Source organism: Phyllostomus discolor, chromosome 3 (genome assembly GCF_004126475.2).
Source record: "Phyllostomus discolor isolate MPI-MPIP mPhyDis1 chromosome 3, mPhyDis1.pri.v3, whole genome shotgun sequence".
Taxonomy (NCBI): domain Eukaryota; kingdom Metazoa; phylum Chordata; class Mammalia; order Chiroptera; family Phyllostomidae; genus Phyllostomus; species Phyllostomus discolor.
In genome coordinates, this window is record NC_040905.2 from 116,541,964 (window position 1) to 116,566,420 (window position 24,457).

The following is a 24,457-nucleotide window of genomic DNA, read 5'->3' on the forward strand; positions in this document are numbered from 1 at the left end:
GGAGGAAAGAACACACATTGACAGCAGTTGTTAGGCTGCTGGGGAGGGAAGAAGAATAAAGCTGCCCAACCCCTCTGCCCAAAACGCACTGCAGCCCGCTTCTCCGCATAAATTCGGGGCCAGGGCAGGAAGGGCGGCGGGAGGGGCGCAGGGGCCCGCCAGAGCCAATGGGGCCTCCTCGGGAGATGCGCTTTTATTCTGAGAGCACCGGGGAACTACTGTGGGTTCTCCGCAGGCCGTGACCTCCGGTTTCTGCGGGGGTGATGGTGAGCTGGGGGCGCCCCCAGGAGAAGTCAGCGGCCGGGTTTGGAGGGGGCGGAGGGACAACGACTGGGGCGCTAATCCACCGCCCTCGGCGGGCGGGGCGCCGCATGCAAATTTGGGGGCGGGCACAGGAAGGCCTGAGGGGTCTGTCCCGTGGAAGGAAAGCCCCGTGCAGCTGCGCGTCCTGGAACACCCTGGGGTTCCCACTTCTCTCTCGGGCGCCGGCTGTGGAATGGACCGGAGTGCGCAGGTGGGACGCGGGGCCGGCGCGGGGCGGAGGTGGAGGTTCGCGCGGGGTGGAGGCGGGGGTTCGCCCCGGGCACGTAGCCGTCCTACGGGAAGTGCTGGGCAGCCGGCGGGGCCTTGCTCAGGGACCCGGGACAGCCCGGACCTGCACCGGGACCGCCGTCGAGCTCGGCTCGGTTCGAAGAGCGGCCGGCTCCATCCCTGCCTCCCAAGGGCAGCTGAGGCGGGGAGCTGGGAGGGCAGGCTGCCCCCCGGGTGCTCAGACACCCAGTGCGCCCCCCAACCTCGTGCGGTCTCTCTGGGACTTGGGAACGTCACGATCGTGGGATAAGGCAGGTCTTGGGGCAGTCACCTCCTTCCCAGACGCAGGGAGTTGGTGAGGATTGTGGGGAGAGAAAGTGTGGGGAGAGTTCTGAAGACTGTAAAGTTTATCATTAGGTCTAAGAATCTGGTGAAGCAAAGGCTCTTTCCGCCTTTGATCACCTTTGAATATTGTTGGATGGACCCAATACTAGGGGTAATTTTCTGGGGCTTATTTTGTTGTGCAGGCTCAGTTCCGACCACTGAAAGTATTCTGAGTTAAAGGTCAAAATAACCCTTCTTGCCGTGCTGTGTATCATGGCCATTTTCCAGATGAGGGCACGTTGGCAAGCCCACTTGGAAGGTGGATCAGGAGGGGAACTCAGGCCTCAGGCGCCAGAGTCCGCTGCCCACCACCTGTCAACGACACTTGTCAAAAATACCCCATAGACGAGTTCTCCAGGAGATTTGATTAAACTGCAGATTCCCAGGACCCCTTCTGTGAGATTCAGATTCGATAAACAAAGGAATTTGGATTTAAAAACAAAAACCAGCCCTGCTGGTGTGGTTCAGTGGATTGAGTACCGGCCTGGGAACTGAAAGGTCAGGGGTTTGATTTCCAGTCAGGGCACATGCCTGGTTGTGGGCGGTCCCGGTTGGGGACGTTTGGCAGGAAACCGACTGATGTTTTTCTCCCTCTCTCCTTCCCTTCCTCTGCCTCTGAAAATAAATAAATAATTAAAAAAACCCCCAAAACCAAAATCGGTATTTCCTATAATCAGGAGAGACTGGCAACCACTAGCTAGGGTTCCCCTGCTAGGTTGCCCCAGGCCGGCAGTAATCCTGCTTGAGCCCTAGTCCCTGCCTGTCCCCAGCCCTCTGTGAGCTGTGACCCCCGGCAGCTACTCCCCTGTGGGTGGTCTCTTAGGAGCTGGAGCATTTGCTGGGACATCAGTGCCTTTATTAAAATCTAAAGTCTGTTGGGAAAACGGAAGGCTTGGGTGTCCGTTTGGCCCCAGTGTCCCACACAGTCAGGGGATTCCAGAGTCCTGCAAAGGCCCCTGAACTCAGCTACTTTAACCTGATTACAGAGGAGGGTGCTAATGTGGACCGGGATGGGACCAGCCCGGCCATTCCCTCACTCACTAGCCCTCACAGGGCTCCCCTCGCCGCCCCGCACTGTTCCAGTGCTGCTCAGGGCCCTGGTGTTTGTGCTGAAGGAGATCTCCCTCTGGGAGTGGGGAGCGCCTACAGGTGGTCAGCTCTTCATGGGGCAGTGAGACAGCTTCACGGAGCAGGCACCCTTGACCTAGCCTCGGAAGAGGAGTAGAGGAGCTCGGCAGGGGGACAACGAGGGGAAAGCGATGCTGAGCAGTGGGAGCAGCATGGACAAAGGCTGGGAAGTGTGAAAGGCATGGCAGGGGGTGCCTAGGGAGTGAGGAGAAGCCAGAGAGGGGTGGAAAGGTGGGCCTGGTGATGTTGTAGACACAGGGGGTCCAGCCTGAGGCCCAGGATGGCTATGAATGTGGGCCAACACAGAATCATACATTTACTTAAAAACTTTTTGTGCTTATCAGTTTTCATCAGTGCTTGTGTATTTAATGTGTGGTCCAAGGCAACTCTTCTTCCAGTGTGGCCCAGAGGCACCAGAAGGTTGGACACCCCTGTGGGGTCTCGAACGCTGTGCTGAGGAATAGGCCAGTGTGCCCTACCTCTGCCTGAGCCCTGAGAGTCTCAGTGCCTATTCTTGGGCCCCCCCCAGGCCTTCGGAGTGGAATCTGGAGGGTGGCCATGGGAAGGCAGCAGGGGGGAAACCACTAGTGAGTCGCCCTGGTTACAACACACCATTTACCAGCAGATCCGAGACGACCTGAGGATTTCCGCAGTCGGGGCAGTGACTCAGTGCTGAGGAGTTTCACGCAGCACGTCCCGAGACTGCAGAGAGCCCAGTCAGGGCTGCGGAGGCCGTCCCTGAAGGCATTCGGTTTCCTGATGCTCAGATTTAGCAAGGACTGAGGTGAGGGGGAGAGAAGTGAGAACAGAACTTTTCCTGGACCCCTTCTCTCCTTACCATCTGCTCCCTGCCCCAGGATGGAGGAGAGAGTTTGGGATCAAACAGCTCACTGCCCTCACTGCCACCTGGGAGGGGCCGGGGACCAAGGAGCCCTTGGTGCTTAGTTTCCTCATGTTTGTGAAATTGGGCTTTCACGAGAGCTAACGGCATCATGTTTTATAAGATACTTAACACAATTTGCAGCACATAGTATGTCCACAACAAACGCCCATGTCTGCTGTCCGCTGTCAAGCAGAATAGCCTGGAGGTGAAGAGCGTGGGCTCTGGAGCCACATCGCCCAGGCTCGGAGGCTGGCTGTGCTATACTAAGTAGCTGACTTCTCAGGACCTCAGTTTCCACATTTGTGAAATTACGGTGACTACTTCCTACCATTGTAGGGATGGTGAAATGAATTAATAAGCATCAGGCATGTAGAACAATGCCTGGTACAGAGTAAGTACTATGTATTTGTTCAAATACATAAATGAACCCCATTAAAGGGGGGTTAGTCTGTCCGTTTTGCTGCTGGGGAAACCAAGAATCAGACATGTGTGGGGTGGCCTTGCCTAAGGTCCCATGTCTAGCAGTGAGAGAGGGAGGGATTTGAACCTGCTTTTCTCCCCAGCCTGTGTTTTTTCCCACGCTCCAGTTTGCTGGGGTGACCAGGAGGGACAGCCTTCCCAGCATTTCTCATGGCCGGCACTGTGGAGACATACCTGGTCACACTTGGCCAGACTTCCCTTGGCTAGTCTAGAAGAGAGGCCAGCGGCTTGCCCAGATGTTGCTTGAACTTGCGGTTGGAAAGCGTAGATGGGAGAACCCAGCACTGGCTGGAGGGTCCTGCAGGAGCCAGCATCAGATGGGCCCTATTCCCGTTGCTTTGCTGTGCATTTTCCAGCGAGTAACTCTGCTTCTCTGAGCTAGAGACACAGGGAAGGGCAGAGGCTTGAAGATGGGGGCCCCAGGTTCCAGTGTGAGCTTGCTGCTTCCTATCTGTGATCTGGAGCGGTTGCTTAACCTTTCTGAGCCTCAGTTTGCTTGTCAGTAAAATGGGTATTTGGGGGTGTTCATGAGATCATTTTCATAGGCACCTTGCCTGTGGCTCAGTGATTGCTGTTTCTCTCCCCATTTAGGACAGAGTCGCTCCTCCATATCCAGCACCTGGCTTCCTCATTCCTTTCTTCTCCACGCGTTTACCGAGCACTTATGTGTGCCAGGCACTGTGCCAGGGGCCACTGACAGGGCACTGGACAGAGTCCTGCCCTCCTGGAATTCAGTTCTAGTTGAGAAGACAGGCAATACACCAACAAGTGTATACCCACAGATCTACACCCCTTAGCTATAACTTCGAAACGCATGAGCTTGGAAAACGGAAAGGTTTTCATAACTCAGTTGGGAGTACGACCTGACGTGAACTAACCACAAGGCTCTTTGGGGTCTTCTCCTCCCTGGCTTGAGCACGCTCCAGTCCTGCAGAGAGATTCCTGAGATGGATAGCTGGGTGCTGCTCTGGTCACATGGGGGTGGGGTGCTTCCATCGGCTCGTGTTTTATACAAGATGCCCTTCCTATAATCGGAGTGGTTCTGGATTCAGAAACACGCCTGGCCCCCGCAGTTCACAAGGGAGAGTGGGGGCCTGCCATATCCTGTCAGGAAGTGGCAGTGCTAGGAGGAAAAGTGAAGCAGGGTGGAGGCGGGTCAGCGGCCTCTCAGAGGTGTCAGAAAGACCAGGGGCAGAGACCTGGCAGGAGGGGCCAGGGGGAGGGGCCGCAGTAGAGAAGGTCTTGTCCCTCCCACCCACCCCTCCTCTGGGCCACTGCTCCCTCCAGCTCAGCACTCCCCCTTCTGTCACTGGGCGTGTCTGCCTTTCCAAGAAGTGGTGATGTTGCTGAAGTTTCACGTTTGGCTCCGACTGACTCATTTGCACTCTCGGGGGCCCCATGGGCCTCCTCGCCTCCTGGAGGCTGCTTAAGAAATCCAGGACCTGGGCTAAAGCAGGCCTGGGTGCTGCGACTTGCTGGGGACCCTCACCAGCTGGGCCGGCATCTGAGTGCCCTTCTCGCTCCCAGAAAGAGGCAGGATGTGGGTCCTGGTCAGGGCAGGAGAGCGTGGCCCTCAAGGGTCTGGGGGAACGGATTTCCTGAGGGGAGGGCATGTAGCTCTGAGCAGAGGATTTTTCAAGGAACAGCCTCCATCCAGCCTACAAGCTAAAAGTAACACGTCCTGCATGCCAGCCTGGGTGCAGAGCTTACATTCACTCAGCAAGCATGCCAGGGGCTGGGGACACAGCAGCCAGTGAGGGGCCTTAAGGAGCTGACGGTCTAGTGGGGGAGGTCACTCTGGGGGGGTGACTTTTAAGCTAAGACCTGAAGTAAAGAGACCGTGGATATCCAGGAATGTTCCTGGCAGAGGAGAGCGAGTGCGAAGACCCTCAGGTGGGGACAGGCTGGTTTGTTTGACCCACATCAAGGAAGCTGTGCAGTTGGATGGAATCGAGGAGGCAGAGAGGGAGGGGCAGGAACAAAGGTCAGGGAGGTAAATAGGAGCCAGTTGCCTGCATTATCTCATGTGACTTGTAGAATAACACTGCAAAGTAGGAGCTGCTCATGTCCGGATTTCGCAGATGAAGAAACAGGACAGAGTGGTTCAGTAATTTGTCCAGTGTCACGCAGCTGGAAGGAGGCCGAGCAGAGCTGGAAGCCGGCAGCCCCAGAGGCGTCAGTCTTCAGCACTGTGTTTAAACACGTGATGGAAACGGGCTCAGACGCTGGAGGCCCACCTCCTGCTTAGGTCCTTGCTGGTGCGCACTCCGGCCGCTTATCGGCCGCGGGTCAGCCCCGCAGCCCTGTGGATGTGGTCAGGCCAGGACCGGCGTTAGGATGATCCAGTCACGGTGTCAATCGTTCTACAGATCGTTTACCAATGAGCTCCCTCCCCAGGGTCAGACAGCAGGGACACACCAGAGCAGCGGGGGCGTGGAGGGGAGACAGGGCCCCGGAGCCCAACCCCACCCCACGTCACGAAGTGTGCTGGGGGAGGCGGGTGGATGACTGCGCGCCGCCCCATCTCCCTGAGGAGGAAGCGGAGGTTCCCGGTGGAGACTCACCGGGGACACAACTCGAACGGCGGCCTGGAGTCAAACCCAGGACTGCTGACCCGGGAAGTCTGATTTGCACTTAACCGCTGTTTGAGCCATCCCCCACGAGAAGGAGGGTTTAAAAGAAATGAATTTGTTGGTCGGAAATAAGGGAGCACAGTCACTGAGAACCATTTTGGAGAGCGGAGGGAGGTTTTCCCGCAGCAGCCTTTTGAAAAGGGGAAGCGGAACTTCTCCGGAGAGGAGAGACGCCAGATCTCTGGGCCCGAAGCCCTCCTGCGCTGGAGCCACAGCCCCAGCAGTCCTGCCAGCGGTGACAGGGCACAGGCTCTGGCCTCAATTTCCACACTGGGCAGCTCTGGCTGGGAGATCTTCCTGAGGTTTAACCCAACGAGCTCTCAGGAGCTTTCACTTTCTGACTCTGGCTCTGACCCTTGGAGGTGGTGGCCATCGTCCTCCAGCGACAGCTGGGTGCTTCTCTTTCTCCGACTGCACAGCCATAGTTCTAGTTTTTTAAATTTATTATTTATTTTATTTTTAGACTGAAAAGAAGGGAAGGAGAAAAGGGAGAGAAACATCAGTGTGTGGTTGCTTCTCACGCACCCCCACTGGGGGCCTGGCGGGCAACGCAGGCATGTGCCCTGACTGGGAATGGAACCTGTGACCCTTTGATTCTCAGGCTGGCGCTCAATCCATTGAGCCACACCAGCCAGGGCCTGTAGTTCTTTTAATCATTTCTCCTGACTCAGGGAATTGTACAGTTCAGTCTAGCTCTGGACATGAACCAGTTGGTCAGAGTCCCACATAAAACCCATTACCTCCCGCAAAGCCTGCTCAGTCAGAGAGGAGGGAGACTGTCGCCTCCCTGGATATGGAGCCCGTACTTCTGTTGATGCAACCTGCAGTCATGCTTAGCAGCAGCCACGTCCACCTGGGGTCATATTGGGCTTGTCACTTAAAACCTCCAGGTCACTCCTCCGGGAGTTCATGAACTCCTGTCAATCAAAGTTTCTTCCATTCTGAGATTACTTGTTTGAGACTATCATTTTCAGTCTTTCTTAATTTCTGGTAAATGTACTTCAGGCTAATGGGTATATTTTTTTCTCTGAGTACTATTTTGGCTTTATTCCACAGATCTTGTCACACAATTTCATTCACTACTAAAATAGTTTACAATTAACCCTTTTGTCTAAATGTGTATGTGCTTTTAAAATGTTTTAAAGTGGATGGAATTTTTGAAAGCTTTTTAGCTGATTTCTTGCACAATTTATTGCATTGTGGTTGATTGTGGCTTCTCTGATATCAAGATGGAGAATTTGTTGAGATTTTATTTGTGAGATTTTCTGGTTAATTTTTCTGCACATTCCTCTTGCATTTGAAAGGGGATATATTTTCTATTGGATGTAAAGTTCTAGAAATACCTCTGTTAGATCAAGCTTGTTAACTATAGCATTTATATTGTCTGTACTTTTCTCTGTTTTTTTTTCTACCTGATTTATCTCCCACTGTGATAGTGGATCTGTTCTTCTCTCCTTGGCCTTCTCTCATATTTTGCTTTCTTTTCAAAGCTGTTATTAGGTGCATGTCAACAGAACAGCCCGTGTGTGAATAGAAGAAGGGTTCATGAGTTTTATACCTTCTTGGTCAGTTGCTCCTTTTATCACTATAAAACAGCCACCTTTCTCTCATTTAATACTTTGATGCCTTGAATTCCACTTTATTTGGTGTTAATATCCCTATACTTATAACCTTATTTGCATTTTTCTTGACTCCTTTCCCAGTTCTTTACATTCTTTTCTTTGACTCTAAGGCTATAGGATGTTTACGTGGCCCCAGTCTGGTAGCCAGGTGAACTTAAAAGAAAACAGAACTTGCGCCTCAGCCTCAGCTCTACAACCCACTTGCTCAGTAATCTTGGACAAGTCATTTCCTGTTTAGGCCTCATTTCCTCGTCCATAAAATAAGAAGAGGGCCTACTCTGCCCTTCTGTCTGGGTTTTTGTGAAAGTAACAGCAGCAGTGAACAGGAGAGGCATGGCAGACATCCCCCCCATCCTACCCCCGCCTCCGCACACACACCGGTCACTGGGTGTGAACACAGCCGGCTTCCCAGGCAGTAAGGACGGCGTGTGTCAAGCCCCGAGGCGGGAGTGTGCCCACAGGGGACAGCCGGTGTCTTCCTTCGGCAGCCTCCTCTGTTCATGAAAGGACAAGAGTAAGACCCAGTCCCTGGCTGGCCTGGAGGAATTTTCAGTCTGGGAAGCAGGAGGAATGACAGGCACAGCTCACCGTTACCCAGAATGGAAAGGTTGTCAGGACCAACGGCCAGGCAGAGCGCCGTGGTGGACTGAGGAAAGAGCAGGGCCTGCCCAGGAACACCCTGAGTCGGGGCACAGGAGGAGGGCTCCGAGAGGCTGAGCACCGGCCCAAGCAAAGTGCATGGGTCGGTGAGTCTGTGGCACGTTTGGGGACAGCTGGGGCAGGGGTGGAAGAGTACAGGGTTTGTAGGGACTGCTCTTGGGCCCCCATGCTCCCCCACTGAGGAGGAAGGCAGTGGGCCTTGCAGAATTTTTGGAATCCTCACTGATACTGCGATGCTATTCAGCCATGCAGAACAGGCAATGGGGTGTCTCCAGGCCCCTCCCTTCTCATCACTGTAGCAACCAGCATCCTGTGGTGAGCCAGAGGTAATAGGGACAGAAGGCAGGGAACATTTGAAAGGCAGCCTTTCACCTTGGGGGTGCTGGTGCTTGGGGAAGGTGTGGGGCCCCCCTGTTGCTCCTCCCCACTCGTTGGGCTGTCCTGGCATCTCAGAACACCCACCCAGGAGGACACCAGCTGGTGATTGTAAGCCAAAGGGGAACCACAAAGGTGGGGTGTGGTTTCTAAATACTGAAATCTTTTCCAACACCTAAAAATCAGGGTAACACATAAAAGTCTGGATTTCTGCCTTCTTTTGAAAAACCAAAGACCTAGTGATACTTGTGCCTTCATTCTCCCGGGACAGAAATTGCTGAAGCAGTGTGCAGCTGCCCCTCGGGACTGAGCACGTACGTGCTCATCCCTGGCCCCCTCTCTGCTCACTGCGTCCTCACAGCGACTCTGGCCATGAAGCAGGAGGCAGAGGGCTGGGAGCTGCCCCCAGAGGCAGCGAGTGCCCTGTGCTGGAGGCAGGGAAGCAGAAGGTCGATGGCCCCTTGTGAAGGCCCAGGGGCCTCATCAGGAGTGGACTCAGGGTCTTTGGGGATCCTTCCAGCCCTGAAGATGGACCTTCTGAGACCTTCCGTGGACACAGCCCGATACCCTGGGTTGTGTGCTCCAGTGTCTTCCCTCTCGTCCATCTTTTTCTTTTCCTCTTTATTGTCACAGACGTGCAGACAGCAGCACAGCCTCATTCGTTCTCACAGAGTGAACACGTGCGTGGATTACCCGGTCAAGAAACAAAGCATGGCCCCGGCTGGTATGGATTGGTTGGCTGCAGCATTATCTTGTGGACACTGAAGGTCATGGGTTCAGTTCCTGGTCAGGGCACATACCCAGGTTGCAGGTTCGATCCCCAGCCAGGGCATGTACAAGAAGGCAGCCAGTCGATGTTTCTCTCTCTTTCAAAAGCAAAGAAAAAATGTCCTCAGGTGAGGATTAAAAAAAGCATGATCAGCCCCCCAGAAGGTTCCCTCCTGACCCCACCTCTGAGGAGAGGACGCTCTCCTGACATCTGACCCCAAGAGTGGGTTGTCGCCTCCTGCACTTTATGTAAATGGAATCGGCATTGCCCTTTCTTCGCTCAGCGGTGCCCATGAGGTCCATCTGTGTGGTCACGGCAGCATCGTTTCACTTGGGCCCCAGGGGTTACTCGGTGCTTAGAGGTGAGCTTCGGCCACCAGCTCCATCAACACTGTCTGAGGCCACTTCCACCCAGCCGCGGTCTGTTTGCCTCCCTGCAGCCACGCGGTGATGCAGGAGATTCTGCCCGCACCTCACGGATGAGGAGACTGAGGCTCTGAGAGGACCCCAGCTTGCCAAGTCTCCCAGTCAAGGTGGGCCCCGCACACTCGGACCCAGAATTGTGCTCCGTGTCTTAGATGCCCTGGAGCCCCTGCCCACACGAGCGACCCCACACATCTGTGCGTGCCGGCCTGCCAGGAACGATCTGGGGTGAGACGGCAAGGAGAACTTGAGGGACAGAGTCTCCCCCTGACCCCGCCCCACAAGCCTGTCTGCAGACGGAACACGGACAGGAAGCTCTGTCAGTGCTGACTTGTGACTGGCTTTGGGTTTGCCTGGGGCAAAGTCCTGGGTGCTGTTGAGACAAGTTCACTCGGGAGGATGGGGCAGACAGGACAGAGGCCAAGTTCTAGCTCAGTCACTTCCTGCCTCATCACCTTGGGGCTTTTTCTGGACTCCAGGGCCTTAGGCCTTGGTTTCCCCCTCTGTGCAGGGGGAAGGTGAAGCCACATTTTTCATAGAGGGGTTTGCTGCAGGAGCCAAGAGAGGTGTGTAACAGGACCAAGTTTATAGCAGAAGGTCTAGGTTCAAATCCCAGCCCTATCACTTATTTTTTTTAAGATTTATTTATTTTTAGGGAGGGAGAAAGAGATGGAGAGAAGCATTGATGTGAGAGAGATACATCGATTGGTTGCCTCTTGCACAACCCCAGCTGGGGGCCTGGCCCGCAACCCAGACATGGGCCCTGACTGGGAATTGAACTCGCCACCTTTCGGTTGGTAGGCCAGCTCTCAGTCCACTGAGCCACACCAGCCAGGGCTAGCCCGCTCGCTTATTTGCTGTGCATCCTTAGGCAGGTTTCTGAGCCTTCCTGGGCCCCAGTTTTCCTGTGTCTGCGATGGGAATGATAGTCCTACTGCACCTGCCGTGTTCCCCTGGTTGGGGAGGGTGGAACCCATGGGCAGAAGGGCTGTGAGAGAGCCAACCCATGGTGTCTATTGGCTCGAGGGACTGGGCCACTCAGGGGCAACTGTGGGGATCTCTGAGGCCCATAACAGCTGTCACCATTCCTAACACAGCCAAACCTGATCGGTGCCCTGAGTCCTGCCGTCATGTGCCTGCTCTTCAGGGAGATGCGTAATCATCACACTAATGCCCCAGCTGCCAGCTCCCTGGAGGTCAGCCCTCCCCCCGGGGCGGCCCATCGGTGCCTGTGTTAGGGTATTAAGGAGACTCCCAGCCAGAATTGGTCAGTGATGATCTAGCAGTGAGAGGTGGAGAATGCCAGCTGACCAGGCCCCCTGCACATGGCTGGGGGAGTCTCTTCACTCACTCTCCTGTTCAGCAGCGAGTCATCTGTGGGCCCCGCCCCTGCTCTGTGCTGGGCACGGTCCTGTGCTCTGGGGCTGCAGCAGTGACGGTGGACACAGGCTCCGGCCTTGTGGGAGCTGTGTTCCAGTGGACACATGGACAATGAGCAGGAAGTGTGTGTGTGACATGCTGCAGGGGGTTAAGTGCTGAGCAGAGAAACAGAGCAAGAGAAGGGTTTGTAGAGCGATGGAGGTCAGCTGCCTGTCCTGAGTGGGTGGTGTCTGGACTCGGGTCCCTCAGCTTCAGCTTGCAGTACCTTCTGCAGATGGCCATGGCGTCCAGATCTCTCTAGGAAGCAACTGTCTGGATGCTTTCCCAGGGACCCCATTGGCCGCTTGGACTCAGTGTGTCCACAGCCAACACAAGCTCACACATTGCCACAATGTGGCCATTGGCACAAGATGCCAGCCTGTCCCTGAGATGGTGCCTTCCTCCAGGGCGTCTGACTGGCCATTCCCATGAAGGAGGTCATGGTCTCCAGACCTTTCCTGTCCCTCTCAGGTGAAGTCGTGTCTCACTGCGCACAACCCCCCTGGATTTGAGCCATAGCTGGTGGCCCTCAAATTTGTCTCCAGCCCAAGCCTTCTTCCTGAGACCAGGCCACGGGGACACATGTCCTCTTGGATGGCCCTCGGGGCCTACCGCCCACGTGAAGTCCCTGTGTCTGCAGTGGGGCAGAGTGTGTGGTCCCCACAGCAAGCCTGCGCCCCTTCCCAGCACCACTGTCTGCCCAAGGCCTCCTCCCCACTCTGAGCTGCCCCCACCAGCCATCAGAAGCTCTGCCGGGTCCACTTCCCAAGCAAGGCTGGAGTCAGCCCCTCGTCTGCAGCTCCAGCAGCTCCCTGTCCTCTCGAGGCCACCCCATCTCGCCCTGCGGTCGTCTGCACGCACCCGTGGAGTGGGATTTCTGGAAAGCAGCACCTGTCCTGCTGACCAGCCTCCACTGGCCCCCACTGCCCTGGGGGTGGAGTCATAATTGCTTACCACGCCTGGTAGACAGTGTCGCCTTCTGGCCCTGCCAACCTCTCTGCTCTTACCCCGTCTTCTCTTACCCATCGCTGCAGCCAAGGGCCCGTCCTGGGTGGTGGGAACTGGGCTGTGCCCTCCCTCCTCTCTGGCTATTCACTCTTCACGTGTCCTTCCCCTCCATTCCTTCCTCCCTCGGGATACTTCAGGATCTGTAAAATGGGTTTAATAATTGTACTCACCTCAAGGGGGGGCTGTAAAGCACCTGGAACCGTGCATGGCACTCAGGAAGCACTGTGCACGCCAACGGTGAGGCTGACGTGAGGTGCACGCGATCACTCAGTGCCCGCTCTGCCGGGCGCTGGGCTCGGTGTTCAGGTTGTGCGGACAAGGTACGGTCTCCGCCCTCAGGCAGCCCTCGGTGCCCTCTGTGGCACATTTTTCCTCCTCTCCACACCCCCACCCCTCCCCTCGCCCAGAGAATTCTGGTTCATCCTCCCATCCCCCACCCCAGCCCTCGAGGGGCAGCGAAGGAGGAGCAGCGCGAGTGCTCACCGACAGCTCCCTCCTGCCTCTTACGTTTTCTGCTGGTGTTGTCCCCACTGCTCTCTGTGGGCCTCTTCCTCACCCTGTTCCTCCCGTGGCCCACTCAGTCCCGGTAAACGGCCACCCCATCCTTCAGGGGCTCCAGTCTCATTAACCCTCTTGTCCTCTCAGCCACTCCCAAATTCCATTCTGTCAGCAAACCCCCTTGGCTCTGCCTTCAGACATCTAGAATCCAAACCATTCTTACCAGTCCTTCCCCACAACCCCGTGCGAGCTGGCACCTGTTGCCAGGGCCAGCCCAGTGGCCTCATCCCTGGTCCCTGCTTCTGCCCTTGTCCCTACAGGCCTTTCATACGACACAGCCAGAGGGATGGTTTGAAAAGTCTCATGATGTCACGTCTGTGCTCAAACCTCCCAGTAACTTCTTTCCTCACTCAAATACTTGTCAAAGGAAAGAAGAAAGAAAAGAATGAATGAATGAATGGCCTTTTTTGCATCTGTAGTACCTGGCACATAGTAGGTGCTCAGAAAACACCTGCAACAAGAATACACAAGGGCATGAACAAGTGGGCGAGGACCTGGAGCACATAGTAGGTCCGTGGGAGCCCAGTGGGCTCTGTGGGCTGAAGTTGCTGATTCTTGCCTCTGGTGGCAGCAGAGCCAGCCTGCTGCCACCCTTCCCGTCACTCACTGGGATGGAGGCCCGGCAGATAGGCAGAGCCCGGGCCATTTTGGGACTCTGGCCTGGCCTGCCTCAGCGTCCTGGGTGGGGCTGCTGACGTGGCTGCTGGTTCTGGGAACCCCGGCCAGACAGCAGTTCTGGGAAAGCTGCTGCCTCCGGGAGAAGTGTGTCCCTGGCGCCCTGCCATACCGGCCCAGCTGTCTCGGAAGCCAGAGGAGGCTCCAGGCTGGCCTAAGACTGGGGCTTCAGGGATCAGTGGCCCCCAGGGGAGGCCCGTGCAGCCCCTGCCGTGTCGCTGGCTTCCTCTCCACATGCCTCTTGTCCCGGGGCTGACTGCGTCCTGTCTGTGATCCAGGCCCTTCAAACTGGTTTGAGGTCAAGAGTGAGCTGGGGAACGAGAGGCCTGTTACAGCCTCTGGCTCAGGAAGAGCCTCCTCGGTCACTTCCGACTGCTGCCGCCTTCTGACATTCCAAGACTCGCCACTCACCTCCCCCCACATAAAAAGAGTGAGTTCAATGTGTTTCTCTGCCCGCAAGGGTGTCTTCCCACTCCAGGCGCTTCTGCTGTCTTCCTGGCTCAGGCTGTTGTTCCAGTCCTAGCTCTGTGACCACAAGCAAGCGCTCTAACCTCTCTGTGCCTGAGAATCCTCATCTGTAAAATGGGGTTTTTAGTGGCCCCCACCTCAGAGTTGTTGTGAGAACCAAGCTGATTTATACCTTGTAAGCTCTGAGAACAATGCCAGGCCCTTAATAAACAGTGTCTATGCATAGCAGTTATTACAGACAAAAGTTGCGTATATACCTGTGTTTAAAGATAGATTATTGAATTTATTATTGTTGGAGGTTAGCCAACCATTCATTTACTAGCTGTTTGATAAGCCCATGCTGTGTGTGTGTGTGTGTGTGCCAGGCACTGCGCAGGCGCTGGGGACTGAGCACCGCCCAGGGCGGGTGCAAAGCTCCGCCCTCAGGGGGCCACGTTCCCAAACACACCTGAACGCAGAAACGGTCTGAACGCACAGGAGGGGGCCTTGGACCTGGGATTCTCACTCTGGCTCCAGGGGATCTTTGGACTGATGGAATGTAAACTCCAAAGTAAACTTCAATTGTTCGCACTTTTTATTTATTTTATGTATTGGTCATTCTTTTTTATTATTTTGAAATAATTTATTTTTTAGAGACAGAAAGGGGGAGGGGGGAAACAGCAATGTGTGGTTTCCTCTCACATACCCTCTACTGGGGACCTGGCCTGCAACCCAGGCATATGCCCCGACTGGGAATCGAACCAGCCTCCCATTGCTTCGCAGTCCGGTGCTCAATCTACTGAGCCACACCAGCCAGGGCTCCAGTGTTTGCACTTTTTTAGAAAGAGGGTTTGGAGTTTGGTGAGATGTTCAGACAGGTCGGCGGTCTCCCAAACAGTGAGGACTCTGGCTTGTGAACAGGTGGAGGGGAAGAGCTGAGGCCCTGGGCTTGGCCGCCCCGTTTGCATCCGGGGCTGTTGCTGCTGTGCCGCCTCAGGCCAGCCGCTAAGCCTTTCTGTGCCTGGGCTTCCCTATCTGAAAGTGGGGGAAATAATAGCCCCTACTTCACAGGCCTGTTCTGAGTAGTGAATGAGTTAACATGACTAAAACATGTAGAGGGTAATAGGCATGTGGTTAACGTGTATGTGAAGAGGCTGCAGGAAGGAGGGCGGCACCTTTCTGGCACCGACCTGGGTGCTGGGCCTCGGGGGCGGGGCCCTGTCCTTGTGGGCAGTCTGCTCTCCGAAAGCTCCAGACCAGCAGGGCTTCTTCCAGAGGGATGCACCGTGTGGCTGGGCACTGTCACCTCCCTTGTCCTGGATCTCCCCTCTCTGTTAACATGGCTTTGGTTGGCGTTTTTGTCTGCTTAGCTACTGCTTTACCTCTGGCTCATTGGGCTTTGTAGACACCGCAGATCCTCAGCCTTTCCTGCTGCTCAGTCAGGCGCTCTGGTCCTGTGCTTGGGCAGCCAGTGTTTGGAACTAACAAGCGGGATGGCCAGCTTTCCTCGCTCGTTTCAGTCTCCTCATTGGGCTCCACCTGTGGTTCTGGGAGAAGTCGAAGGTGTTCACACGTTGGAATGGGCCTTGGGTACAGACCTGGGTTCTGGCTCTAGCGCTGCGCTCTCATTAGCCGTGGGAACTGATGGACAGGTTATTTGACCTCTCTGGCCTCAGTTTCCTTGGGTAGAAAGTGGGAGTAACAAACCCATCTTCTTTCAGGGTTCTCGGACAGTTTCGATGAGGTAATACTTCTACCACACTTAGCCAAGTGTCGAGCACAATGTGAGTACTTGACAATAGGATTTTATTTGCACAAATCCAAGGCTCAACATAAGGAAGCTATTTCCGATAGTCAGGCTCTGATCAACCATGACCTGGGGATGAGCGCCCCGTCCGTGGAGGAGTGCAAGCAGACACTGGGTCGCAGCATGTCCGAGATGGGATATTTGCAGGGCAGCCCTGTTCAGATTGGCAGTTGAGCTCAGCAGCATACCCCTGAGACTCCTCCCAACTCCAGCAGGTAGGGAATCCATGACTGAGGTGCAAACTTGACATTGCTTCCTCTTGCCACCTGTTTGAGCTGGGTCACTTGATAATTACTCCTTTTAATTCGTTTACCTTGTCCTCTGTTCCCTTTTACATTCAGGGAGGCCTTTCCTCTGTTTGCATTTGTGCCATGGCTTCTCCTGAAACACAGTGCCTGCACCCTGGGAAGCCAGCTGGTGTAGGGCTGTGGCGCGGGTGCGCACGTGTGTGTGTGTGTGTGTGTGTGCGCGTGTGCACCGTGCGTGTGCTCACAGCTGAAAGTCCCCTCAGAGTCAGACCAGAGATGACACCCTGACTGCCGACTATGTGATGTTTCAGTCCACCCTTTTGGAGGACTTGACCACGATAGCGCTTCTGCTGTATGACCTTGGACAGGAAGCTTGGCCTCCCTGTTTCTCTTGGTTACAAATTGTGGCTCAGTGGCATTTTTGCCATCTCTGCCACAGGATGCTGTGGGCATCTGCGAGGTCGTGGAAGGAAAGTTATGGGACTTTGCAGAGGAAAAGGACGTCACAGACCCACCACCCAGTCACCCCCAGGGAGAGCTCTCCAGCCCGTGCTGAGTCCGTCAGGGGCCCCACATCCTGTCCTAAGTGACCGAATCACAGACATACACCGAGCGTGTGCTGGACGCCAGGCACCGACATGGGCCGGAGCGCGGCTGTGAACAGGACGGCTGCTGGCCCCCGGGCGGCGGCCACTTGGAGGAGCAGCTCTCTGCGCACCCCGCGCCCTTTACCCCCTGGCACGTTTGAAGGGCACAAACCTGCCCCTCGGTTTAGGTTTGTCTGATGCTCCCTTGGGGTTTGTGGCCTTGGGGCAGGGACACCGGAGCAGCGGTGACTTGATCCGTCCCGTTCCTGGTGATTCAGCTTCGGCCACTCCGTCAAGGTGGTGCCTGCCAGGCTCTCCACATAAAGTGATGTACAATCATATACACAAAGCACAGAAAATTATAGTGTGAATGATTTTGACGCATTAGTTAGTAAATAATTAATACGGGGTTTGTGGGGAGACAGAGGCTGCCATGGTGAAAAGAACAGTCCCTCCTGTGGCCTCCCCACCTGTGATCTATCAGCGGACTCCTGCGTCCCTGTCCTCACGCCGGGGTCACACTGACTGTGACGCTTCAGTTGTGCCCATTCGGGCCAGTGGGCACCCATTCGAGCTGACACTTGTGTCCTTTGAACGTGTCCCCAGCGTTCTTGGGACACCTCCTAACTTCCTGGCACAGAGAGAAGTGCGGGCTTGGAGTCCGCCGCTTCTCTAAGAGCAGAGTTGTATTTAGCAGCTAAGGCCTGGGCACTGGGAGGGCGTGGCCGTCAGAAGCACCGCTAGGTCCTGACCCGTAGAGGGCGCCGTTGAGGCAGTTAGCAGCGTGGAAACAGGGCCAGTGGACCAGGTGGCTGTCGTGCATCCAGGGTGGTTTCCTGATTGTGACGGTTGCATTGTGGTTGTCCAGGAGAGTGTACTGAAGTATTGGGGGTTGATTTATTCCTTGTGACTAGACAAGTAAGAGAGAGAGGCTGAGGGGGGAATGGGAGTGAAAAGGACAGGAGTGGACAGGTGTGGAGGTGGGAATGAGTGGGTGTGTTTGAGGAGCAGCAGGGAGTGAAGGCGTGCGGGCGGCAGGAGCGCCAGGCACAGCCTCGGGGGCGGGAGGCGCCCAGCTGGGTGGATCCTTCCAGTGGGATGAAGTCCCTGGAGAGCATCCGATGGGGGCTGGGGGCTCCTGCTGTGGCCTTCAGCCCTTCCCGTGCTCCAGACACTGTGCAGAGTGCTTTGGGTCCACACCTGCCTTCCCTCGGCAGGACGCCTGAGAGCCTGATCTGGGCATCACTTCCGCGTTGCAGATGGAGCAGCCAAAGTCCGAAACCCAGTAACTGTCGGAACAGCACGTAGCTACCAAGCAGTAGGAGGAGGTCCGGCGTCAGCCTTTCTGAATATGACCCCAGGACAGAGACCCAAGGGGGGTTGTGGGTGGGTGTTGTCAGCGTGGCCGGGAACGTGCCCCGGGACATTGCTCTGCAGGGGTCACCTGTGGGGTTAGACGTCCGGGTCAGGGCGATGACGGGCACCGGCACCAATGCTGAGTGACAGACGGGCACAGAGCCTCAGGGCCACGGACGGGGCACTCACTCGGCCCGACTGCGGGGCCAGTGTCGGGCGTGGCCGGTCTCGTGGGCTCCCACACGCATCTGAGCTCAGCCCTGCTGCTGTGTGACCCGCTCACACGCCCCGGGGACACTGCCTGTTGTCTGAAGCAGGAGGAGACTGCCAGCACTGGCCCGCCCCGCCCCGCCCCCACCAGGCTGGCCCGGGCGCGTTCTCCAGGCAGTGTGGTGCTGAGGGGCCTTGTGTACGTGCCCCGGCTGACACTCCGCTGGCCAAAGCGGGTCACGTGGCGAGCCCAGCGCCCCAGGGCAGGGAGAACGCTCTGACCGGGGCGGGGGGCCACACCATGAGGTCACGTGGACGCAGGAGTGAAGAATCGGGCCGTTAATGCAGTCGGTCTAACGCAGTCGGCCTCATTCTGAGTGGCCGCCTGACCCTTCCCCGTGTGGGTGCGCCCTCAGCCATGGAACCTGCTCTGTGAGGCCGAGCGGCTAGGCCAGCGTTTCCGACTGTTTCAAGGAATTGCAAATCCTCGGGGGGTTAACTAGGGTTTTGACACACACGCAGAAGTGAAGGTTGGGTATGGAAATTAATTTGGTCGTCACTGAGACAAGCGAAGAAAAGGACCTTCCCTCACTGCAGGGCCTGTCAGCCTCCACATGCAGGCATGCACTGTGGACTTCCGCCAGTGTCGGGGCGCTCAGACTCAGCAGGCCGAGGGACTTGTTCTTTCAACGTGCCCCAAGCATCTCCTAGGGCAGGCGTTTCGTGGCTCTCGCTCTGGGCCTTGTGTGCCTGGGCTGGGTCTTGTGGTTCTCCGCACACCTCCGGGGGACGCGGAGGGCTGGGTGTCAGCAGAGACTCTGTGGCAGGCGGGCACAGCTGTGTCCAGAGTGAGGCGAGTTCTGGAGGCTGTGCTCGGGGTGACGGGGGTCCTGGGGACCACGAGTCGGCACTAACTGGGTCACTTTCCCTCAGCAGGTGCCTTAGGATCTCCCAATGGGGCGGCTCGGCTCTGGGCTCACGTTCCCCGTGAGCTGCCTGGTCCTGGCGTGGGCGGCAGGCTCCGGTAAGTCACCGCCTCTCATCCGCCCGCTCCGGCCACGCGCTCAGTGAGCAAAACAAAGAGGAGGCCTCGAGGAGATCACATTGTAGTGGGAGGAGACAGCCAGGGCAGATGGCCCTGGTTATAAGTACATCCTAAAGATCGTTAGTTAGGAGGACGACAGTACACAGTGTCCGGCAGAAGTAAGGCCTGCTAGCGTGTGGTTGGTAGGGGAAACCTGTGGGTGTAGTGATTCATAGTTTTAATGTGCACATTTCACCTAAAATACCATGTGGTGTGCCTGAGTGTGATAGTGTTACGTGGCAGAAGCACATGCTTATGACTTTGTAATAAAAGATTTTGTAGTAAAAAGGGGTGTTGTCTGTGCTGGACCCTGCAGTACAGAGTAGGGAGGACTGGGAGTGCGGGTCCAGGGGAGGGCAGCAGTTTAAAACACGTGCCCCCGGGAAGGCCTCCTGCATGACAGTGGAGCAGAGGCTGGAAGGACGAGGGGGCCACACAGATGTCTGGGGAGCAGGAGCTCAGCGGGGAGGAGCCAGAGCAGGCCGGCATGGTGCCGGTGCCGGGTGACCGAGTCTGGAAGGACCTTGCAGGGTGTGAGCAGAGGGGCAGTGTGACCTTTGCATTAAAGGGACCCTGTGTCTGCAAGCACAGGGTGGGGGCCGGGGGCCGGGGAGGAGGCGCCCCAGCAGCTGGTGGCTCGGCCCAGCAGAGGAGATCTGAAGACAGATGGGGAAGGGGTGAGAGAGGGAGAGGCCTCTCAGGAGTTCTGAGCTGAGCGGCCAGGAGGGACGCGGTTGTCGGCTCTGAGGCGCAGACGGGCGTGGTTTTGGGAAGCAGGGAACCAGGAGAAGAGTCTGAGATGTTCATGAGACATCTAAGACTCTCCGGAACACGGCTAGTCCTTCGCCCAGAGAACAAGAGCAAACCAACAGCAGCCGTGGTGGGGCTGGTGCCTGGACGCAGCCGCTGGAGCGTGATGGCGCCCACCAGTCAGGTGCCGGCTGGTCTGGCATGGTGGCCGCCCAGACGGTTTGGCAAACCCAACAGGCGTCCTGCCAGGTTTGATTCCAGCTCTGCCACTGACTGCCTGGAGGAAGCCCCCCTGCCTCTCGTGCTGCCCACCTGGGTGGTGAGGTCTTGGGGGTCAGCCCCTGAGCTCAGAGCAGGGTGGAGAAGAGGAGGGGGCGGGGAGCGGGCAGGTGGACAGCAGCCCCCGCCACACCGCTGCAGGGCAGGTGCCCACTGGCAGGTGGCGCTCCTGAGACTGCAGGGTATTTTCCCTTTAACTTGGCCAAGGGCAAGTAGTTGAGCTGCACAACAGAAAGCTGCATTTGGGGTACCTCCTGTAATGGACCCTGCACCCCAGGGTATTTCTTCAGCTTCAGAATCACCTCAGTGCCAGCTGGGAGGCTCCAGGAGCTCCGGTCCTGGCCCCGCTCTGTGAGGACTGGCGCTTGACCGTGCCTGGGGCTGTGGGTTCCTGGTTTTGTGATGGGCCCCTTGGTCCTGTTCGGGCTGGTTTGCGCCTTGCCCCGGTGGCACGGGTCCCTCTTGCTGGTTGGGCCCCGGCTGCTCAGAGCACCCCTGTGTCTCCCCAGGGAGTGTGCAGGTTCTGCATCGGCCCACCTGCTTCTCCGACTACATCAGCACCTTCACCTGCGAGTGGAGGGTGGACAGCCCCACCAACTGCAGCGCTGAGCTCCGCCTCACCCACCAGCTGGATTTTCTGATCTCTGAGTGAGCCTGTGCGGGAGCGGGGCGGGCAGCGAGGTTGGCGCTGGGAGTTCGCCTGGTCCGGGCAGGGCCCTGGAGGGCCTGGGGCTGAGTGTGGCTCCCCGAGGGCGCTGTCCCCGAGGGCGCTGTGTGGCTTGCGGCTGCGGGTGGAGCGCTGGGCCGCACCAGCAGTTCTCGAACCTGCAGCCTCAGGACTCGCACATGCTTAGAAGTTTGCCAGGGCCCCAAAAGCTTTTTGTCTAGGGAGCTTATAGCAGGGCCCCCAGCCCCTGGGCTGCAGACTGGTCCCGGTCCATGGCCTGTTAGGGACCTGGCCGCAGAGCAGGAGGTGAGCAGCCGGCGAGCGAGTGAACCGCTCTCTGGTGCCAAAAAGGTTGGGGGCCGCTGGCTTATAGCTATCGATGTTTTCCTGATAAGGAATTAAAACAGAAAAGTTAAATCACACCAGCACACACGCCATCAGATCAAAGACATCATAACATGCCACGTAGCCTCTGAAAACCCTACAACATGCTTGTGAGAGAGAGTAAAACGGCAGATGACACTTAGTGTGACTATGAAAGCGGTTTGGCCCCGTGGGTCCCCACGCCACTCTCAGACCTGCTGGACCAGACCGCTGTTCGGGGCTCAGAGTTAGTGGTGGGGTTCACCGTGGGCCATGGGGCCCGTTGTTCCCTGTGGCTCACTGGGGCAGCCCGTGTACACGGGGCACCGTGACAGGCGGTGCCCAGGACGTGGTCGGGCGCACAGGGGCGGGGCCACCCCGGAGCGAGGGCGCACTGACACAGGCGGTCTTCCTAGGTGCACTAAGGTGGGTGGGCGGTGCTTCTGTGCACGGTGGTCCACCAGAGGGACCAGAGAGGGAAAGCTAGGGCCCGTGAGCCACAGCAGGCCCACCCCCTGGCTTTGTAAATAGTGTTGTCGGCACGCAGCCACGCCCATTCGCTTCTGTGTTGTCTGTGGCTGCTTTTGTGCTAGGTCGGCACAGCTGTGTAGTTGGGACAGAAAAGTTGTGACTCCCAAAGCCCAGAGCATGTGCCGTCCAGCCCTTTTCAGAAAACGTTTGCCGCCCCTGGCCCCGCCCACAAGACGTGGGGCCGGCTGTTTGGGGAGGCACTTTGGGGTCGAGGTGTGGTGCACAGGGCGTGCGCCCCAGTCCTCTGTGCACTGGGGGGCCGTGCTCCCCAGAGGGGGTGGCTAGAACGCACATGTAGGCTGTTACCAATTCTTCAGTGCCACGGCTTCTTCCCTTGCACTGGCTTCTAGCGATGAGCTGAGTCCTGGGGCCAAGGCTGTGGCCAAGGGTGTGTAAGAGTCCATGGTGGGTGTGGTGGGGGCTGTGGCCAGCAGGGAGGGCCATCCTGGTCCACTGGCCCCACCACTCACCCTGGCTGCTCTGCTTCCAAGTCCCCTGATCTTGCCCTTGAGGCGGGACGACCAGGAAACTGGAAGAGCATGTGCTTGCTTGAGGCATGTCCTGGGGACACCCAGGTGTGCGTGCCCGCCTCACACAGCCCTGTGTCTGCAGAAACCACACGTGCGTCCCCGAGAACAGAGAAAGCACAGTGTGCCTGTGCGATGTGCTGATGGATGACGTGGTCAGTGAGGACACCTATCAGCTGGGCCTGTGGGCTGGGAAGCAGCTGCTCTGGAATGGCTCCTTCCAGCCCAGCAAGCATGGTGAGTAGGCCGGGCGGGGTTCGGTGCTCCCAAGCTGGCTGGGCTCGGGGTCAGGGAAGGCGCCAGCAGCCTCTTGCCACTTCCTAAACTTGGTGGGGTTCTTGATCTCCTCTGGGCCGTGATCCATCTTTGAAATGGGGCTGGGCTCAGCAGTACATCCGGCCCTCTTCAGCTCAGCTGTTTCAGCCCCGGAATTTAAGAGCCCTGATTGGGGCATGGAGAGCAGGCCTGTTGGACAGAAGACATACTTGCTGCAGATCAGAAACTGAAGGGGGAGCTGTCCTTCCACCCTCTGTGGGCCGCTCCACTGCTGCTTCAGGCAGCCTGGACCCCAGAAGTCTGACCTTGTCCTGCCCCCCGGAGTCCCTGCAGGAATCCCCAGGAGCTCTCGGGGTGGGTGGCAGGAGTTCAAAGCACCATCCATCACTGTGTGTCCTTTGGTGAGTCACATTACCTCTCTGAGCCTCGGTTTCCAGAAAATAGTTATTATCCCCATTTTGCAGTTGAGTAAACTGTAGAACAGAGAAGGCAAGTAATCCGCCTAAGGTCACACAGCTACTAAGCAGCAGAGGAATCTGGCAGGTCTCATAGAGCTCACAGCCTCCACCACTCCATCAGCAGTCCCTGAAGGGCCCGCTCATCCTGCTGGTGGCTGGGGGTATCTAAACTGACCCGTGAACAGACCCACAAAATAAAATAATTCTTACATATGGATGTTGATTTTGATGCACATTATATACTTGTGATCTCACTGATCTGATTGCTTAAAAAGAGACTACGTTTTTTAACACATGAATCAAAATAAAGAGAAACACTTAGTGAATAACAGCACACAGGTGTGGCCACAGTGTGCAGGATGACAGAGGGGACACCGAAGCTCGGGGACCTTCGGTGGGCACAGTCTGAGGTCGCTGGAGGGAGGCGGTCACGGCAGCAGCGTTAGCATGAGTGTCGGGGCCGTGCCTCCGTCGTGACCGGGGCTGCATGGCACCGTACAGACGTGCCACACGAAGGCGGTGCTCACCGGAAGCCCCTCGGGCCGGGGCCTGCGGGCGACAGGCCCTGACCAGACGCCGCTTCTCCGCAGTGAAGCCCAGGGCCCCCGTGAACCTCACAGTCGACGCCGACGACGACTCCCACTCGTGGTGGCTGCGCTGGGGCAACCCGTACCCTCCTAAGAGTTACCTGGACACCGAGCTCTCCTACCAGGTCAGCGTTTCAGATGAAGACGACCCGGCGTCGGTGAGTGGCCCTGTGGGGGCTCTGCAGCACCTCTGGGAACTCAGGTGGGTGGAGACGCAGGCCCGGGGGTGGGACGCGGAGAGGACAGCTGCACTGACAGCAGCCAGGACCAGAGTCCCAGCTTCTGCCCGGGCTCTGTGCCGGGCCAGCCCCTCCACCCCTCGCCCGATGCCCAGTGTGTGGAGAAGGGGCGATATTTCTGGGCCTGCTGCCCGTCTGCAGAGGAAGGCTCTGGGCCACGTCTGTGTTTCCCAGGGGCCAGGAGGGACACTGGGATTTCGGGAACAGGCTTAGAGGACCGAGTCCCACAGCGAGACAGTCGCTCAGCATCGTCTCCCTCCGACCCTGACTGGTGAGGGGGGTCTCGGCCGAGCAGACAGGGCCGCTCATCCTCCGTGCCACGGTGGGAGGCTGCGGGCTCAGACCCTTCCCCCAGAAAACAGGTTTGGCCGTAATGTAAAGCCAAGCCGTCTCGCCGGGCTCTCACTGCATTTACTTTTCCAAGACACCCTTGGCATCCGATGCTTGTGTTCCAGTCGAAGCAGAGGCAGCGGCCCCTTTTTAAAGGAGCGTGT

The 24,457-nt window shown here is 57.1% G+C and overlaps 1 protein-coding gene across 6 annotated transcripts in view; it reads left to right on the plus strand.

The window, feature by feature from the left end:
• The first annotated feature begins 377 nt into the window (after window positions 1-377).
• The window catches only part of IL4R (interleukin 4 receptor), a 39,056-nt gene continuing 14,976 nt past the window's right edge, over window positions 378-24,457 (plus strand). Inside the window, exons 1-6 of one of the 6 annotated variants that reach the window (XM_036021183.1) lie at window positions 385-514; window positions 13,826-13,977; window positions 19,136-19,226; window positions 20,825-20,963; window positions 22,489-22,640; window positions 23,728-23,882. In XM_036021183.1, coding sequence (XP_035877076.1) covers window positions 19,157-19,226; window positions 20,825-20,963; window positions 22,489-22,640; window positions 23,728-23,882 — 516 coding nt within the window. In that variant the 5' untranslated portion in view covers window positions 385-514; window positions 13,826-13,977; window positions 19,136-19,156. Of the gene's footprint in view, window positions 550-13,825; window positions 13,978-19,135; window positions 19,227-19,648; window positions 19,720-20,812; window positions 20,964-22,488; window positions 22,641-23,727; window positions 23,883-24,457 lie in introns of those variants that run through there. The other 5 variants (XM_036021182.1, XM_036021181.1, XM_036021184.1 and 2 more) reach the window with 5 other exon arrangements.